The following is a 19,450-nucleotide window of genomic DNA, read 5'->3' on the forward strand; positions in this document are numbered from 1 at the left end:
GCTTCTTTTGAGGTCATCCCAGAAATCCAGGCCCACTATCCACATAGCTTTTTTGCTTTGGAGTAGTTACAACTTCTCACACTCCCCCAGCCACTGAATCCCTCAGAGCTTCTCAAGAGCAGGAAGGGTATCTTTTATTTCCAGGGAATCTTCAATGCGTAGGTCAGTCTTGGCAACCTAGCAGATCCCTGACAGATAGCTGTTGACTGGCTCAGTGCCAAGAGTGGATGGAATGCAGGGGGAAGAGAGGGACAGGCAAAGAATGTGTGTGTATGTGTTATCTCTCAGGCCAATATAATTTATATAGTATTTACACTCTCTATTAGCTTAGGTTAGCCAGAATACGTGAAAAAGAAAAAAGAATACAAAGCAATACAACAATACAAAGTACCTTACTCAATGACTCCCTCCTTGAGATGAAACATTTTAATCTGATGATAGCACATAACACTGTACAGGGAGCATCCATAGCTCCAAGAGTTTCCCTTCAGATGAAAAGCAAGTTTTCAGAAATAACTAGATTTGCTATGACCTGGCCCCTGCCCATGAGAGGGAGGGGAACTGGGGTGGGACAAGCACTGTGGTCTGCTTCCACGTCACTCGTAGATCCAGTTCTGAGCACAGCTCTTGTAATTTACCAGTTCCTCAGGGTGAAACCACAAGCCAATCTCCTTCTCTGCACTCTCCACAGAATCACTGCCATGGATGATGTTCCTGGATGGGAAAGAGACGGCCACGTTACCAAGGTCAGAGGATTAAACTGCCCAGAAGCTCCCCTCATTTCCACTGCCAGAAAACCTACAGCCACCGGAGCAGAAAAAAACAAAGCTCCATATACGTTACTCCATGTCAAAAGAAAAAAACCCATGACTGCCATTAATGTAAGGATAAAGAATGCCCTCTCCACATCCAGCCCTCCTAGCAACACTGATGCAAGCAGTGGGAGCCTCAGGAAGGACTCTGGCCAGCAAAGCACATTGTACCAGGTTCTACTCTCACAACAAAGGCACAACCATAGTGATGTTGATGACCAAAGGCAGAGGGCCTGCAAAGCCAAACACCAATTAAGAAGGAGGAGAGGGGCTTCCCTGGTGGCGCAGTGGTTGAGAGTCCACCTGCCGATGCAGGGGACACGGGTTCGTGCCCCGGTCCGGGAGGATCCCATATGCCGCTCAGCGGCTGGGCCCGTGAGCCATGGCCGCTGAGCGCGTCCGGAGCCTTGTGCTCCGCAACGGGAGAGGCCACAACAGTGAGAGGCCCGCGTACTGCCAAAAAAAAAGAAGGAGGAAAACAATAAACTCTGATTACAAATTGCTCTGTATATGGCATCATGTCTACCCTCAGCTTCAAATTCTTGTGGCACTTGGATTTTAGAAAAGAGTAAAATGCACCGACTCTCACCTGCCAACTTGGATGCAGAAGTCCCCACGGATGGTCCCAGGCTTGGAGTCCGCAGGGTTGGTCTCCCCAAGCATCACTCGACCTGTCTTCACAACATTCAGCCCCTCCCAGACCTCCAAGGACAAACGAAGATATGGTCAAGGAAGAAAACCAATCTCAGCAGAAAATCTGAAAACTATTAATTCCAAAAAAAAAGAAAAAGAAAAAGCCCCCCTTATAATGACATTCATTCATTGAACAAATATTTATGGGGCATCTAAGTGTTCCAGCACTGGGAATATTGGTCTCCCTGCCCTCCTCTTGCCTTTCTACAATCCATTCTTGACACAGAATGGCATTTCTAAAATACCAAGTGTAGAAACCTCCATAGCTTCCCAGCACTCAGGAAGTACAGGGCTGAGACAGCCCTACATAATCTGGCCTCTGCCTGTGCCTATGAATTAATCTCATCCAACCTTCCCTTTCACCCACCAGGCTTCAGTTACGCCAAGCATCTTTCTGTACCTCAAAAGTCCCCCACCCCAGGTCCTTTGCACATGCTATTTTCATGGCTGAGAATGCTCTTCACTGTGAATTTGTACATGGCCGGCTCCTTCTCATCCAGATCTCAGCTTGAAAATCACGTTCCTTGACCACCCAGTCTAAAGCGCTCACTTGCTATCACATAATCCTATTTCATTTCTGTGCATATCACTAATCATTAGCTGATATATATATGTTTTTTGGTTTCTTTATTATCTGCCCATCCTCCCTTTTCAGGATACGTAGGCGAGGAAAGCTATGAAAACAGTTACCTATTTTGTCTCATTTGTGACTGTATCCCCAGTGTCTAAAAGAACCTGGTACAAAGATGACAAGCAATACATACTAAGAGAAGAGTCACTGTGATAAACAAGACACCGTCTCCCTCACCTCCAGGAGCTTACAATCAGGCATGTCTCTCCTGATTTCTCCCAGATGTGAGTCTTCAGTTCAGCAAGCAAAGGTATTTTGTCTTTGGTGAGCCAGAGAGCTGACTCATACCCTAAATGTCCAGTGCCCTAGCCTCAGAATCCTTTGCATCAATGAGGACCTGGCATTAGAAGCAAGAATCACAATATTCACTCTTCACTCCCAACCGAGTCATTCACATCAACATCCCACACATGTTACACTCACCATGGCAACCACTGGCCCTGAGTTCATGTATTTCACCAGGCCAGCAAAGAATGGACGGTCCTTCAGGTCAATATAGTGCTCCTTGAGAAGGTCTTGAGAAGCCTATCCCACAGGATAGAGAAGAGAATTGATCCCAAAACTATCTAAGAACCAGCAATTTAGTTATTTCCCACCTACCCATCCTGCTGTTTAAAACGTGAGCTCTCAGCTCACTTGTTCTATTATAATCCAATTCACCCTTGACTTTACCAAAGGGAAGAAGTGACAGGAACTAAAAGTGCTTCAGCTTTGTACCAGTTTTCTCCCTACTGTCCTTGACTGATCAGCATAAAGTTGCAGAACATTAGAATTGAATCCAGCCATGGTATTTTACACAGGAAAACTAACAATACAATAAATTTCCACGCCCAAGCAAGCCTCAACTAAAACGTTACAGGGAGGTGGTCTCAGCATTGGATGAGAAGCAAACTGAACCAGGCCATTTCTCTTCATATTTATTCAGAGAATAAAGGCCCAGTGTGGTGACCATGCAATTACCACAGGTATTTGCAAACCACCCAAAAGTACATGACATCTAGTAGTAAGTAATTTTACTGAAGAATGAATTAGAATCTTTCACAATCCAACCAAGGCTGGTATCTGGGAACAAATCAAGTTAGGTAGAGAGCAAACTATCTGCTTAGCAATGCCAGCTCGACTCAGCTGTGTTCCCTCTTCCCCACCATATACATGCTTTTAAGGGTCTAATGAGGACCCTTCGCTTTCCCAGGTCTGTGGTACTGCATCGTACAGCATACTGCACACTTCAGGGATACACAGAAGTGTGGGGATTTGCTGTTGAAGAGCACATCCTGAACATCCTACCATTCAGCCCCCAGCTGTCTGTCACTTGCCAAAGTAAAATTACACAACCACGTCATCACCCCGTGTTAATGTTCACCCTGACCTATCCCTTTCAATCCAAATGGAAGACTTGCAGTGGTAGTCTCCTAACACACTGATTATCTTCCCTTACCAGAACACTCCTTTAATTCTATTAATTGGTTCTGATTATCTTTACTCTGCAAAACAGGTCACAGGCGGTTTTTTTTGGGGGTGGGGGCAAGTGGGGAGGGGGCTCAAGTCTTCCCTCACCTCCCTCCACATTTAAATAACCCTGTAGGGGCTTCCCTGGTGGAGCGGTGGTTACGAGCCCGCCTGCCAATTCAAGGGACACGGGTTCGAGCCCCGGTCCAGGAAGATCCCACATGCCGCGGAGCAACTAAGCCCGTGAGCCACAGCTACTGAAGCCTGTGAGCCTAGAGCCTGTGCTCCGCAACAAGAGAAGCCACCGCAATGAGAAGCCCTCACACCGCAACGAAGAGCAGCCCCCGCTCGCGGCAACTAGAGAAAGCCCGCACACGGCAATGAAGACCCAATGCTGCCAAAATAATTAATTAATTAAATCTATTTTTTTTTTAAAGGAAAAAAATTAAATAAATAAATAAATAACCTGTAGGCTCATGGCAGCCATCCCTCCTCCCATTCTTCACCAAGTCCACGCCCTTGATGGGAAGCTCAGCGTAGAGGACAAAGTGTATGCACTTAGGGGTCAGGGAGGCCTGGGCTAAAATCCCAGCTGCATCACTGACTGGATAACCACACATTACTTAACTTCTCCAAGCCTCAGCTTCCTATCACTAACAACCACGGGAAAAGGAATAAGTACCTCTCTGGGTTGTCATGAGAGCTAGATGAAAAAACACATGTGCCCAGCACGTGGTAAACACCCAATCAACAATACTTTGATTTCACTTTACCTTCAAAACTGATGAACCTAGTTGCAAGGCAGGAATAAAGAGGTAGACATAGAGAATGGACTTGATGACATGGGGTGGGAGGTCGAAGCTGGGGCGAAGTCAGAGTAGCGTCAACATACATACACGACCGAATGTAAAATAGTTGGCTGGTGGGAAGCAGCTGCATAGCACAGGGAGATGGGCTTAGTGTTTTGCGATGACCTAGAGGGGTGGGATAGGGAGGGTGGGAGGGAGGCTAAAGAGGGAGGGGATATGGGGACGTGTGTATGCATGTGGCTGATTCACTTTGTTGTGCAACAGAAACTAACACGGTATTGTGAAGCAATTATACTCCAATAAAGTTGCATTAAAAAAAAAACCTAATTTAATATACAAACTCTCTGGAAAGCACTGCTTGTCCAATACCTGGCTCTAATCACCCTGTCACACTCTGCCCTCAGCATTAACATCAGTCTTCTCCCTTTTATATTAACACAGTTTTTCTAAAGCATCACACAGGAACTAAAATGCAAATCAAACTAAATTTAAAATTCCCTGGCAACCCAGTGGTTAGAACTTGGCGCTTTTACTGCCAGGGCCCAGGTTCGATCCGTGGTCAGGGAACTAAGATCCCACAAGCTGCATGACCCACCCCCCCACTCTTTTTTTTCTGATTCATTCATTAAAGTTGACTCTTAATAGGAAAAAAAGATGATCCCCTAATGTATTTGCTTTGAGAATTTAAATTCTTATTTCCCAGGTCTGTTTGAAGATGGGTTCTTAGTCAATCAATCCTTTGCATTTTTTGAAATATTGTTTTGTAGGTATCTTGCAAGTGTGTCTGCCCTCTGCTGTTTCAGGTGGGCCACCCCAAGGGCAAAATCACAACTTTCCCCTACAGGCCCTGATGGTGCCTAATATATGCTAGACAGTAGGCAGGTGTTAAACAATGATAGAAAGACTTCCTTGCTGAAAAACAACCTGCCTCAAACGGTGGGGACAGTGGGGAGGAGACGGGGGGGGTCTCTCAAATTATGTGCTCAGGAAGCTCATGATCAGGAGCTCAAACATGCCCAGGGCTTTGAGTCAGAAATCACAGTGCTGCAGTAATATGTGGAACCCTGCATTGCCAAGAGGAAAGAGAGGCTACTTCTGAAAGTCGCAAATGACTTTTTTGCTCCAAGACTCAGCAGAGATGCCACCGAGGCATTTCCGGGTTTTAGGACATTTGTGTTCACCCTAAATGGAGACGCCTAAAATGAGCTGAAGGGAGAAACAGAGAGGCTGACCTACGATGTTCTCCTATTTCTATGAAATAATAGAAATAGCATGAATGAAGTCCGCTTACCTGCATGAATTTCATGGCAACAAGGCGGAATCCCTTCTGCTCAAAACGCTTGATGATCTCTCCCACAAGGCCGCGCTGGACTCCATCAGGCTTGATGGCAATGAAGGTGCGCTCGCTACTGGCCATGGTCCTGCGGATAGACAGGTGGAGGGATGAAGCAACGCTGGCTATCCTGCCTACATCGTTATCCTTCTCAAGAGGATTACCTCCATAAAGCTGGTTTAAATCTGCAACGTCAACTCCAGGACTCTCTAGTAAAACCTAATTCCTCCTCAGTCCCCTCATCTATGAACTAATACCCCAGAGTGGGGAAGGGTCCAAAAGCAGGGCCTATAATTTCTATTTCATTTGATTTAATAAGCTTCTATTAAGTCATGTCAAGAGGACATGATTGCCAGTTCACCCTCGATCTGGACTCCGGCAATCGGAGGCTCCTCACCCCTTTCCTGTCCCTGGAATATACACTCTGTACACTGTTCCCACAGTAGGAGCCATTACAAGGACACAGCCTTGAGAGAGTAAGGTGTTGTTGAGACCACCTGGACTGAACATGTGACTGAACCCAGTTAAACTATATAAGTTTATATAAACTATATAAATGTTAAGATTCTGGTGGGTGGGTACAATGCAGCCAGCCAAGACAAGCCTCATATGTATGTTCCCTTACTTGTTAAAACTGCCACCTTCCAACCTGTAGTGGTCTCTACCTCTTTGGTCTCTCCTGGTCCTCTCTGTACAGGGTCCAGTGTGTGGACTAACAATTTGTGAGCCAGCCAGGAGACTGAAGAAATGGGCCTTGGGAAAGAGGCATCCCTGGGGGGAAATCCCAAGCTGAACATCGACCTCTATGTGGGGAGGGTGGCCTGTGTGTTTGATACTTCTGGACCACCACATGAAAACAAGGATGCCCCAAGAACACCGGCTGCTTTAGTGCATTTATCAGAGAAACTACACAGAGCAGCAAAGAAGGGAAATGAATGGCTGCCACAGTGGGCTGGCCTCTACTGAGGGCAGGCCACTGGCCGCAGATGCACAACTAGAGGCTGAAGCTCGAGTTAGACAGTTGGAAGAAGAGCTGAAGTTAGAGAAGAACGTGCAGGTGTCCACTGCTCTGCCAGCTTTGGGGCTGGCAGACAAGATGAGAGAGCAGGATTATAAATTGGAGATCTTAGCTTGTCATATGGCAAAGCTAGGAGAGCACAAACTGCTGCAGATTAATGTCCAAGTGCTGTGACAAAGCCTGATTAGGACACTAAGAAGAGACAGAATCCCTGGGAAAGTGAGGAGCACAAAGGGGAGGATGTTGTGGTGACTGACAGTGAAACAGATGAAGGGCCCCATGCTGTCCAACCCCTAATACAAAGAAAAACTTGAAACAGTAATTACCCTAGACTTCTGATAATAGAGAAATACACCCCAAAACTCTTAAGAGAAAACTTGCATTCTTTCTCTGTTCCTTGAAGTTATAAATCTTACCATGTCTTTGAAATGCAAACACCACAGGAAATAACTAAAACACTGCTCACAGACCAAAGAAAAAGGGGGGGCAGACTGCTATAGGAGCGCCCTCACACAAAATCTAGGCCACAGTTTCCCTAAGATTATTCACCAAGGGCAAGTACAAACTTTTTTTTTTTTTTGGCCACGCTGCGTGGCTTGAGGGATCTTGGTTCCCCAACCAGGGATCAAACCCATTCCCCCTGCAGTGGAAGCATTGGAGTCCTAACTACTGGACCACCAGGGAAGTCCCACATTTTAAACATCTTCTCCACAAATATTAGTAAAAGGCTTCAGCCATGTGAGTGGATACTTGATTCATGGCTAAAGTGCTGGAGAGAAAGCTATGGATTCTCTGTTTGTGTCTGTCAGGATGATCGTATGTCTATGGATTTGTTATATATTATAGGTGATGTTTCTCTATCTCCGGAGAGTATTGTCAAAATTAATTTGTAAAAGAGCTCTATTTAGTTGGCCTAAAGAAAAATAAGCTTTGATATCAATAGTGTACTTATATAAAGCTGAAACAATTTTCTTTCATCTGCTCAAAGGACAAGGTTTTGTTGGACTATTGGTCTGTTCCTTATGGGACTGTAAGAGGTTTTTCTTTACCTTTTGAGTAACCTGCCCAGAAAAAAAGATTCTGTGGTTTTATCCAAATAATTTCTTGTGCTTCATGTTGTCTTTATCACATCTTCAATTACTGAAGAAAACTGAATCTTCTCTATTAAAAGAGCTAAGTTTTTTTTACAATTATGTAACTTTCTGTATTTGCCTTTGGAGTCTTTGTCACTTAAGTTAAATAGATAACTAAGTATTGTTTCACAGTGAGCTAAGATCCTATTTAATCTAGTGTTTTAAAACCTTTTGGTTTTTTTTTTTTTTTTTTTTTTTTTCTTTTTGCGGTATGTGGGCCTCTCACTGTTGTGGCCTCTCCCATTGCGGAGCACAGGCTCCGGATGCGCAGGCCCAGCGGCCATGGCTCACGGGCCCAGCCGCTCCGCGGCATATGGGATCCTCCCAGACCGGGGCACGAACCCGTATCCCCTGCATCGGCAGGCGGACTCTTAACCACTGCACCACCAGGGAGGCCCAACCTTTTGGTATTTTTGACAAGCTCCCCCAAAATCTAATTCTAAATAAAGTTATGCTGACCTAGAACTAACTTTGGGATTTTCCAGAGGGCCCCTGGAACATCTCAAAAGACGTATTCTCCTTCCTTATAAAAGAGAGATATTAAACTAATTAGACTATTTGATATATTAAATTATATGGGAAACACTGTCAAATAAGAAGGGATGTTAGGGAATTCCCTGGTGGCACAGTGGTTAAAAATCCGCCTGCCAATGCAGGGGACACGGGTTCGAGCCCTGGTCCGGGAAGATCCCACATGCCGCCGAGCAACTAAGCCCGTGCACCATAACTACTGAGCCTGCGCTCTAGAGCCCATGAGCCACAACTACTGAGCCTGCGTGCTGCAACTACTGAAGCCCGCGAGCCTAGAGCCTGTGCTCCGCAACAAGAGAAGCCACTGCAATGAGAAGCTTGCGCACCGCAACGAAGAGTAGCCCCTGCTCGCCGCAACCAGAGAAAGCCTGCGCTCAGCAGCAAAGACCCAACTCAGCCAAAAATAAAATAAATAAATAATAAATATATTTTTTAAAAAAAAAGAAGTGATGTTAAACTTTCTTTGGGCTATATTTGTATGAAATTCCTAAAAATCTGATATGTCCTGGTATGATGTTATTAGTTATAATTTTAAAATGTATGTCACAAAAACAATCAAATTCCCTTCTCAACTGTATTATAATGAACTCTCATCGATCTTTAACCATGGCCATTTTAAAGTCTCTTTTCATTTATAGTCATTGCTGCACTCTGATGGTTTTGCAAAACTGTTCCTGCAAAAGTGCTTCATATTCAAGGACTTTTATGGAAAAACTTCAACAAGCATAGGTTTCTGATACCTAAGATCAATTTGCCTTCATGTTGAGAGGGGCAGTAATGGACTTTTCAAGGACTTCCTCACGGCTGCCTGCACAGCCCCACCATGTGTCATGGGATGGTAGCCCAAGACCCGCGCCTGTTCCCCTTCCCCACTTCAGTAAAACGGGCCCATTACATTGATGATATAATGTTCACATGTGAAGACTTGCCCCTGCTGCAGGACACTCTGCAGGCTTTGCTGGAACATCTGTGACGGAGAGGATGGGCAGTGAATCCACAAAAAATTCAAGGCCCAGGCACCTCAGTAACGTTTCTGGCCACCCTTCGTTTGGGTAAGATTCAAGTTGTCCCAGAAGTTGTCATTGATAATGTACAAGCCTATCCAACCCCTAAGAATGTGAAAGAGGTGCCAGCCTTGGTAGGAATGTGGGGGTTTGGGAGGACTTTCATTCCTCATCTGGCACAGTGCCTCCATACCTCCCTTATACCACCTGGTAATGAGAGGGCATACGTGGGACTGGGGATTAGAGCAGCAAGCCGCCTTTCAGATGGCAAAAATACTAGTGAAGCAAATTAAAGTTCTGGGCATCTCCCAAGCCGGACTACCTTTTGAGTTAGATGTGTCTGTGACTCCAGAAGATCTGGGTCGGGCACTGTGGGAGAGACAACAGAAAGCGAGTACCCCTAGGATTTTTGGTCCCTGGAAGGGAGCAGAAACACAATACACCCCCACAGAGTACCAGCTTCTAGCAGTGTACACAGCATTCCTCCAGGTACAGCCTCTCACAAAGAAACAGCACATCATGGTAAGGACTTCCCTTCCTTTGAAGGGGTTGTTCAGAATATGTTCCATCTACCCACCTCTGCCACGGCTCAACCTCCCCACACTGACTAAATGACACGTCGCTTTGCAGCAGAGGAGTACCCTACCACCGGCCCGCTGTCTAGAAATGTGGGGGCTCTCAGGCCCTGCAGAGAATGTAGATCCTTCAAATGTCCTGGCCCGGGAAATTCCCACTGATGCCTGGAAAGAGGAGCAAACTGCAGCCTCCAGAGGGCTGGTGAGCCCCGGCCATTAATGCTTTGCACTGACAGTTGGGCTGCTCTAAAGGGATTGACCCTATGGCTTAGACAATGGAAAGACAAGGGGTGAATGATCATAAACAAGCCTTGCTGGGGTCTGCATATGTAAAAAGACATTTGGGTTCACCTGCAAGAGTCTGAGGCCCTCCTCACGGTCTTCCACACCCCGGCTCATAAGGCACTGACATCCTCTGGCAATCAGGAAGCTGATGCCCTAGGCCAGAAATGAGTCCTAGCAACTGACACTTGGGTGCATAGGAAGAGGGAACACTGAAGTGCCCAGGGGGATGACATACTGCCAAGGATGCTGGACTGCCTTTGAAATACAGTGACTCAGTTAATGCAGTAATAGCACGTCCTGTGTGTTCTAAACAACAGCCAAGGCAACTGCCAAAGGAGTCTGGAGCCACCCACCAGAGCTCCCAACTGATGTGCAATTGGCCAGTTGATTATACTGGCCCCCTCCCTCCTAGTGAGGGTTCTAAATATGCTCTGGTTTTTGTGGACACTGCATCTGGCCCAACCCAAGCTGTCCCCTGTTGCCTCCCAAACCAGGCTGCCGCTATCAGGGGATTAGAGAAGCTAAGACCATGCATGGATACCTTTGTTGAACAGACAGTGATCGGGGGTTATATTTCAAAGGTCATGACTGGGCAAAAGAATATGACATCAAATGGAAGTTCCATCTCCCCTATAACCCACAGGCAGGAGGACTGGCAGAAAGGAAAAATGGAATAGTAAAGCAGCAGATTAAATTACTAACAGGTAAAACCACCTTGGCCAGGTGGACTAAAGTACTGTCCCAGATTCTGATACATTTGAATGATCAACCAGTAGAACCTATGGCCCCAAATGCCAGACTGGGGACCCCTGACAAGACACCCAATGCCATACAAGTAAGGAAGTCTTGGGAAACAGCCACTGCCCAAACACACTGTGGATCAGTGTGCTGTGCTGCTGAGAACACCAAGCCCCATTATACCTGGGAAAGGAGTTATCTACTGGAATTTGCAATGGGATTTCTCACCGGGATGGGTGAATTCACACCTCTGGGTAAGCGAGACTTAATCAATCCCTACTGGGATCCTGCTGTCCTACTGCAAGCCGGACTGTTGAAATGTGCTATAGCTGGAATGAAACACGCACCTTTGAAAGAGGGGAGAAGGTGGGGTCCCTGGTCTGGCATATCCTGCCCCCAGTCCACCGCTGCCTGCCCCGGCCAATATGTATGGTATGTACAACCGGGTCAAGTTCCTAAAGCCACCAACCTCCCTCTCCTCCAGGCCAGGTGGGCATGTTCCGTTTTCTACTGGTACAATCATTTAGCCACCATCTTTGTCCCCTCCATTGGCCTGGAGGACATCATAGCATACAGAGAAGCCCTCACTAACGTCACCCAGCAAGTCTTAAATGACAGCCTGCAAAGCCTGTCTTTACCCATCACTGAAATATCTTTCATGAGAAAAGCTGTCCTCCAAAGCAGAAGCGCCTTGGACATTATTACTGCCTCTAAGGGGTCGTGGGAAATCAATGGTTCAGATTATGGGGCTCTTCATAGAGAAAACTGTTACTTATTTTGGGAATCATCTTAATCCATGTTTTCTCTTGGATGTGCCTCTATACTGTTGCTGTGGCATCTGCCTCCACCGCAGTCAGACAGCTGCCAAATGAGCCATGCTGGCAGAACCCCTTGCTGACCTCTCAGGGCACACTTCTGACCCTGAAGAAGGAGGGGGGTGAGGCTGTAAGAGCCAGTCACAAGCGGTGGAGTACTGGAGGAGGTCATAACTACCAGCTGACCCTCCAGCTGAACCCAGAAACTGGAGGCTCCTCACCCCCACCCCTGTCCTTAGAATGTACACTCTGCCTACTGTCCCCACAGTAGGGGCTGTTCAAAGGACACAGCCTTGAGAGAGTAAGGTGTTGCTGAGACCATCTGAACTGAACACGTGACTGTACCTAGTTAAGACCTCTACGTATACTTTTATTATTTTATTTATTTATTATTATTATTATTTTTTGTGGTACTTGGGCCTCTCACTGCTGTGGCCTCTCCCGTTGCGGAGCACAGGCTCCGGACGCGCAGGCCCAGTGGCCATGGCTCACGGGCCCAGCCACTCCGCGGCATGTGAGATCTTCCCAGACCGGGGCATGAACCCGTGTCCCCTGCATCGGCAGGCGGACTCTCAACCACTGGGCCACCAGGGAAGCCCTACGTATACTTTTAAAACTTTGGTGGGCGAGAGCAGAGATCTACTCATCTGGCAACCACCCAAGATAGCCCTCAAGCTCCGTTGCTCACTACACCTGTTACCTACCAATCTGGAGTGGTCTGCCTTTCTTCAGTCTCTCCTTTCCTTCTGTGTACAGGAGCCAGTTTTTGAACTAACATAAGCATCTACTGTGTACCCAATACTGGGGCAGAACTAAGGCAGGGGATGTAAAAAAAAAAAAAAAAAAAAAAGACACTATCTCTCAGTTATCCAGATGAGGGACACTACAGTGATAACGTGAAAGTGATGTCTGGTACAGGGCAGTCTAAAATATGGTTTGACCTACCACCACAGTCATGGTATTAGAACTAGAAGGGGTTTTACAGATTATTTCATTACAATCCCCTTCTTTTACAAATGAGGAAACAGATCTAGAGCACCCGAATGAGGACCAAAATCCAGATTTCCCAACCCTATGCAACTTATGCTATATCATGAGATGTAATGAATATTCTGACTAACCAGTAAACAGTGGCCTGTGGGAGAACTATTGCCATGAGTAATATCTGATATGCGACATCATGCTGGAAGGAAGCCTAGAAAGTATCCATTTCAGACTTTTCCTTTTACAGAGAAAAAGATCGGGCTGAGGACCTTCACCTTGAAAGTCAATCCCTCTGTGGATAACAGCGCCACCTCTTGGCTCTATCTTCCTGTACTTTATAGTTTACCGCTTCTTTCAGCACCTTAACAATATGTCTGAATTTTCTGTTTTCTGTCTCTCCACCGGCCTGCCGCCTGTATACACGGATGGATTACTTCTGTGTCTGTCCCTGGTACCTAGTCACAGGGCCTAGCACTCAATAAGAGCAAAGAAAATGTCTTAAATGATAATCACCCTACACCTCCAAGAAAAAGAGACAAAGCTCAAGAACCGGCGGAGACCTCCCAGGGAAAGTTGGAGACAAGCATGGATTCCCCAGGAGAAAACGGAGCTGAAGAGCTACAAACAGTCCCTGTTAAGTGTCCTCCACATCCACCTGACACACACCTGTCATTCATTCACAGCCCAGCACTGCACTAGACAGAAACAAATAAGGCACAACCCGTACGGTCGCGTCCTGATGGGAAAAGCAGCCACGGACAAAGGTGAGTCCACGTGGCGTGGGACGTCAGCTGACAGGTCTGCACCTGTCGACAGGCGTTTCCCTCCCACCCCATCACCCTGGCCACCTCACAGCGGAACGCATCCGACCTCTTCACCTCCCCCTCCCCGGACCCCCTTCCTCTCCCTTTCCTCTCAGTACCCCGAACCCTTCTCACCAATCCGGCTACTTGGGCTTCAACTCCTTCTGCTGCCACCGGCACCGGAAATGCGCCCCCGCCCCTCGTGGTTCCCGGCAGCCGCCCGCCCGGAACGCTTCTGCCCAGATCCGCTGCGGGAGGGCCCATTTTGCAGAACACCACTCGCCTACGCTTCCTCCTGACAGTCGGGTGTCATTCTAGGGAGCAATTTCCAAAGTTCAACTTCCGGTACTGTTTCTTCCTGCTCTTCTGGCTGGCTACCGCCATCTTTTTTTTTTTTTCCTTAAGATTCTGAGACTGTCTTTTTTCTCGAGCAAGTTGGCTTCCCGAGAGGTGGCGCTCACACTTTTCATTGAGTCTGAACGAGCGCCTGACCTAAAAGTAGACGGTCGCCCTCGTTTTACATTTACTCATTCTTTCCAGCCTGTCAAGCAGATTTTTTATCGAGTACCTTCTGTGTGGCAGGCATTGTTTCAGGGTCCGGGGTATAGCAGTAAACTTTGTTGGAGCTGGTTTTGGGGTTGGAATGGGGACAAACAATAAATAAATGAGCAAATTAATATGAAATATATCATAGTATGCAAATGTTGTTAAGAAAAAGCAGGGCAAGGGCGGAAGGAAGGTTGAAGCAGTAAACTACTTTAAAGGTTAAAGGAGGTGGCAGTAGAATAGACCTGCATGAAGTGAGGGAGCAACTCTGGTGATTACCCAAGGGCCAGTATTATAGTGGGCGCTGAGCGCTAGAAACTGCGGTTGGAGAGCAGCAAGATTATGTTTTGGTGGGAAGTGATTGGAAGATTTTGAGTAGGGCATCATATCATCTGATACACATTTTTTTAAAAAACCATTCTGACTGCTGTAGGAGGAATGGATGGGGTAAGATACAAAGCAGAATCAGGAGCCTTTTCAGCAAATGTGCGGGAGCAATGGGACATCTATAGGCAAAAGAAGAAGAAGAAAAAAACCTCTACCTAAACCTCCCACTTTAAATGAAAATTCACTCCAAATGGATCATAGTTTTGTAAGTGTAAAACTATGTGGACAAAAAAAGGAAGAAAATGTTGCCTGCCATTTCAGTAAACAAAGACTGTTGCCTGACATTAAGCCATCAGCCACTGTAGCCTCCCCAATGGTGCACACTGAAGGGAAATCAGGAGAAAAACAGGGTACTGGCCCTAGATAGGTAAGATGCGTATCAAAGGAATAATTTCAATGAGAGTATTTTTTTTTATCCAATGCAGCTTTTTTGTGTGATTAGCAGTAATTTTTTTAAATGTATTGATGTATAGTTGACTTACAATGTTGTGTTAATTTCTGCTGTACAGCAAAGTGATTCAGTTATACATATAAATATTCTTTTTCATATTCTTTTCCATTATGGTTTATCACAGGATATTGAATATAGTTCCCTGTGCTATACAATAGGACCTTGTTGTTTATCCATCCTATATATAATAGTTTGCATCTGCTAATTCCAAACTCCCAATCCTTCCCTCCCCCACACTTCTCCCCCTTGGCAACCACAAGTCTGTTCTCTAAATTGATTAGCAGTAATCTTTTGATATTCCACTAACATGTTTGTTTCAGCAAAAACTATATATCCTGGCTTCTCCCTTACATCTTTGGAACAGTTCCTCAGAGCTATCTGAGAGACTGTCTCCCAAGCTATAGTCATCAATAGGGTCATCAAATAAAACTTACCTCACTACTTTTAGGCTGTGTGGGTTTTTTTAGTCAAACTGTAAAAAGTTTAGGAAAAAAACATGGTAAAAAATCTTCAGGACCAAGGGCTAGGCAGAGTTTTTAGACTTGCCACCATAAGCACAATTCATACAAGGAAAACGCTGATAAACTGGATCTTATCAAAATGAAAACCTCTGGCTCTTCAGAAGACCCTGAGAAGAGGATGAAAAAACAAGCTACAGGGTGGGAGAAAATATTTGCAAACCACATACACAACACAGCCCTTGTATCTAGACTATATAGAGAATTCTCACAACTCAACTGTTAAAAAAAAAATCCAATTAGAGAATGAGCAAAAGGCAAGATATTTTACTGAAGAGGATATGCAGATGGCAAATAAGCACATGAAAAGATATTCAGCATCATTAGCCATTAGGGAAATGCAAATTAAAACCACAATGAGATATCACTACACACCTTTGATGATGGCTAAAATAAAAAATAGTGACAACACCAAATGCTCTCAAGGAGGTGGAGAAACTGGATCCACTCATACATTGCTGGCAGGAATGTAAAATGGTACAGCCACTCTGGAAAAGTTTGGCAGTTTCTTATAAAACTAAACATGTGCTTACCACATGACCCAGCAATTGCACTCTTGGGTGTTTATCCCAGAGAAAATGACTTACGTTCTGTTCACACAAAAACTTGTACACAAATGTTTATAGTGTAAGTAGATAGGATAGGGGGTCCTCAGAGAAAGAGAACTGACCTTGGTTTTTTTGTTTGTTTGTTTGTTTTACTTTAAGAGAAGCCATTTTTGGCCTAAGCCACTTTGTGATCCAAGCCTGGCCACAATGCTTGCCCTCAAAGAGGTCTCAATAATTAATGATTTAAGGGAACTAAAAAATGCAGGAACAAAGGGAAAGCAATCAAGAAACAATAGCTCAGTAATAAAAGAGTCCTAATTCCTCCCCTTAATTCCTCCTAGTTCTTCCTATATCCAAGGGACATACATAACAATCTAATACATATCTTTGAATTCTGCAGGAACTAAGGCCCCCACCCAGCTGGAGGACGGTAACTACAGGCTGAGATCCCAGACTGGTCAGAACGTAAGTAATAATAATATTGACCTTTACTGAACCTAATGACTTCAATCAACTAAACCTTGGACTCTGTTAACCTTTGTCCCAATTCTATGCTAAATTCTCCTCTGCTCAAGCCCCTTCATGAATACGCATGTACCCTTAGCTTAAAACTTCCACAGTTTTGCTGTTGGGGGGATACTGCTTTGGGAAAGATCCCTGGTGTTCTCCTTACTTGCTGTAAGTAATAGTCTTCCTTCTCCCACTCTTTGGCTTGGTTGTGTCTTTTGGCTTGACACCCACCAAGAGGCAAACCCAGTTTTCAGATAACAATAGCAGCATTTGTAATAGACCAAAACTGGAAACAACCCATATGTCCATGATTCACTTTGCTGTACATGTAAAATTAACACAACATTGTAAAACAACTATACCCCAATAAAAATTAAGAAAAAAAAAAGAAACTACTGATACATGCAACAACTTGGGCAGGTCTCAAGAGAATTATGCTGACTAAAAAAAGCCAATCACAAAAAAATTACTTACTATATTATTGCATTTATATAACATTCTTTTTTTTTAACATTCTTGAGATAACAAAATTATAGAGATAGAGAATAGATGAGTGGTTGCCAGGAGTTAGTGATTGGGGAGAGGGCATGGGTATGTCCTAAAAAGGTAGCACAAGAGAGTCTTGTGGTAATGGAATCATTCTGTATCTTGATTTTGGTGGCAGTTACATGAATCTGTTACTGAAAGCTCAGCCTCTCTCTGTACAATAGTGCTGAATCAAATCTTAGAGACAAGAGTTTTGGGTGAAGCAGAAAAAGATAGTGGTATTGCTTTGCCAGGCAAAGGGAGACACGCTGGGCTTCTGCCTCGAAAAACTATGTGTTCCAACCCCAGAGGATTTGATGAAGGTTTTATAACTGTGGTTCAGGGGTGGGGTCTCTGACAAGATCAGGGTGTGTGTAGGGCCTGTACTCCTTTAATCTCATCTCAGGTAGCTGGTCTCCTAATCTTGATGAACTTCTCTGATCCCTTTAATCTTGCCTTGGGTGGTTTCTTGGCTGCTCCTCCCTCAATTAACAACTGTTCAAATCCGCCCTTTGGAACTCAGGGAAGGTCATGGAGGCTGGAGTCTTGCCTACAAAAAATGGGAGACAAAAGGGCCTCCATGATGAGAGCCCCACAGGGCCCCACTCGGTTTCAAATCTACACATGTGACAAAGTTGCACAGAACTATACACATGCCAAAAAAATGAGCGCATGTAAAACTGATGAGATTTGAATAAATTCTGTGACATATACCTATGTCAATTTCCTGGCTTTGATATGATATTACAGTTATACAAGATGTTACCATTAGAGGCAATGGCTGAAGGATACATGGGATTTCCTCATACCTATTTTTTTGCAACTTCCCATGAATCTATAATTATTTCAAAATTTTAGCAATTTCTAAAAAGAATCAGAAAAACTGGTTGAGACTATAGTAGAAGTGTTACCAAGTCCAAGCTCACTCTGCTCACCGGCATGACAGGCCAATAAATTAGGAGATGAGCTGTTGAGGCAAGGAAGAGAGACTTTATTTGGAAAGCCAGGCATCTGAGAAGATGGTGGACTAGTGTCCTAGAGTACCATCTTCTCAGGGTGTGTATGCTAGTTTCTTTTATAGAACAGACAGGCAGAGGAGTTGAGGAAATAAAGTAAAAAGGCCATAAGTCTTGCAAAACATCTCCTGGTTTTGGCCAGCCATGGTGAGGGGATGTGTTAATTTCTTCTTTTTTGCACCCATTCACAGGTGGACAGGGTCAGGGTGTTTCCCTGAGAGCTGAACAAAGGCACTTTAGTTTAACATTCAGGCAGAGGAACAGGGTTCCCCAAGGCAGGCCATTATATATGCCTATAGCTATAGACAGAACAAAAGCAATGGAAAGCAAGGGTCAAAGTAAAAGAAACAGATCCAACATGGAGTCAGATTTGTTCTTCCATGTTACAATTCCCCACTGTCAATGTCCATTCTGCAATCTTGCAGGATAAGGGGCAATGACCGCTCTAACTGCTTCCTGCTGTGTAGGGGGGGCGGGATGAGGGGTGATCATGGAATGGACATGATCAGCCTTGGGCAGGGAATTATTCTCAGAATTTTTAGTAAGTAGTACAACTCTCAATTATTTGAACCTGATTCTGTGTTTTTCAGTAGAACAGGATTTAAAAAGTAGATTGACCCACTCTTCTCTAGCTATAAGGAAATTACAGTCTCAAGTTAAGGAATTTAGCACTTTTCTATGTGTAGGAAGATGCAAGAGTCTGGGCTCACTGAAATCATTCCTTTGATCTGCACCTCAGCTGTCAGGGGCCAGTATCCTGTGCTTTCACATCCTGAGTTTCCTGAAGGCTCACCATAGGGAGTGGCTGCAGTCTGTTGGCTGCTAGATGGCAGGTATTTTTTCCTTCCTGAGTTCCCTCAGAGCTCACCAGCTCACCATCGGTGGTGGCTGCAGTTGCTGATGACTGTGACATCCTTTGTTTACGGATATGGCAGGAAATATTCCATTTCTCAGATCCTCCTCTTCAGGAATTTGACCAATATTTGGGGGACAATTCATGACCAAATTTTGTCCCATGGTGCTGAGGCTCATCCCAGATCAGGCAAAAATTCCTGTTGATATGCCACTCCACGTGCTGTTTCTGGATTAAACCCTGTTGATAATTAAAAATTCTCTGGACTCGCTGTCTTACTAGTCTATTATGATCCAGGAAATGTTTTTACTTATTGCTTCTTCCCATACTTAGAATCACACTATTACAATTATTCTATAAAAGTCATAAATGTGATCTATTTCCTCAAGATGTTTAGCCATCATCAATTTTGTTGGAGGCCTGGTTATACACTGGGTACTGTAAGAGACAACAATCTTATAAAATAGACAGGATATAAGTAAT

General features: G+C 44.9%; 1 protein-coding gene across 1 annotated transcript; it reads right to left on the bottom strand.

The window, feature by feature from the left end:
* Positions 1–411: 411 nt before the first annotated feature.
* Positions 412–13,833, bottom strand: NME1 (NME/NM23 nucleoside diphosphate kinase 1). Its single transcript, XM_060082617.1, has 5 exons — positions 13,749–13,833; positions 5,686–5,815; positions 2,560–2,661; positions 1,402–1,514; positions 412–714 (listed from the first exon to the last, which is right to left on the bottom strand). The coding sequence occupies exons 2-5, from the start codon at positions 5,809–5,811 to the stop codon at positions 597–599; spliced, it is 459 nt and encodes a 152-aa protein (XP_059938600.1). The 5' UTR covers positions 5,812–5,815; positions 13,749–13,833; the 3' UTR covers positions 412–596.
* Between the last annotated feature and the right edge of the window lie 5,617 nt (positions 13,834–19,450).

This window comes from Mesoplodon densirostris, chromosome 18 (assembly GCF_025265405.1).
Source record: "Mesoplodon densirostris isolate mMesDen1 chromosome 18, mMesDen1 primary haplotype, whole genome shotgun sequence".
Taxonomy (NCBI): Eukaryota; Metazoa; Chordata; class Mammalia; order Artiodactyla; family Ziphiidae; genus Mesoplodon; species Mesoplodon densirostris.

What these genes read in the sequence shown, in the direction of transcription:
- NME1 (XM_060082617.1), bottom strand. Translation starts at nt 5,811, where the DNA reads ATGGCCAGTAGCGAGCGCACCTTCATTGCCATCAAGCCTGATGGAGTC. An exon ending in TTGCCATGAAATTCATGCAG is followed by an intron (nt 2,662 to 5,685) that starts GTAAGCGGACTT and finishes CCTGTGGGATAG; the next exon opens with GCTTCTCAAGACCTTCTCAA. An exon ending in TTCTGCATCCAAGTTGGCAG is followed by an intron (nt 715 to 1,401) that starts GTGAGAGTCGGT and finishes TTTCCCATCCAG; the next exon opens with GAACATCATCCATGGCAGTG.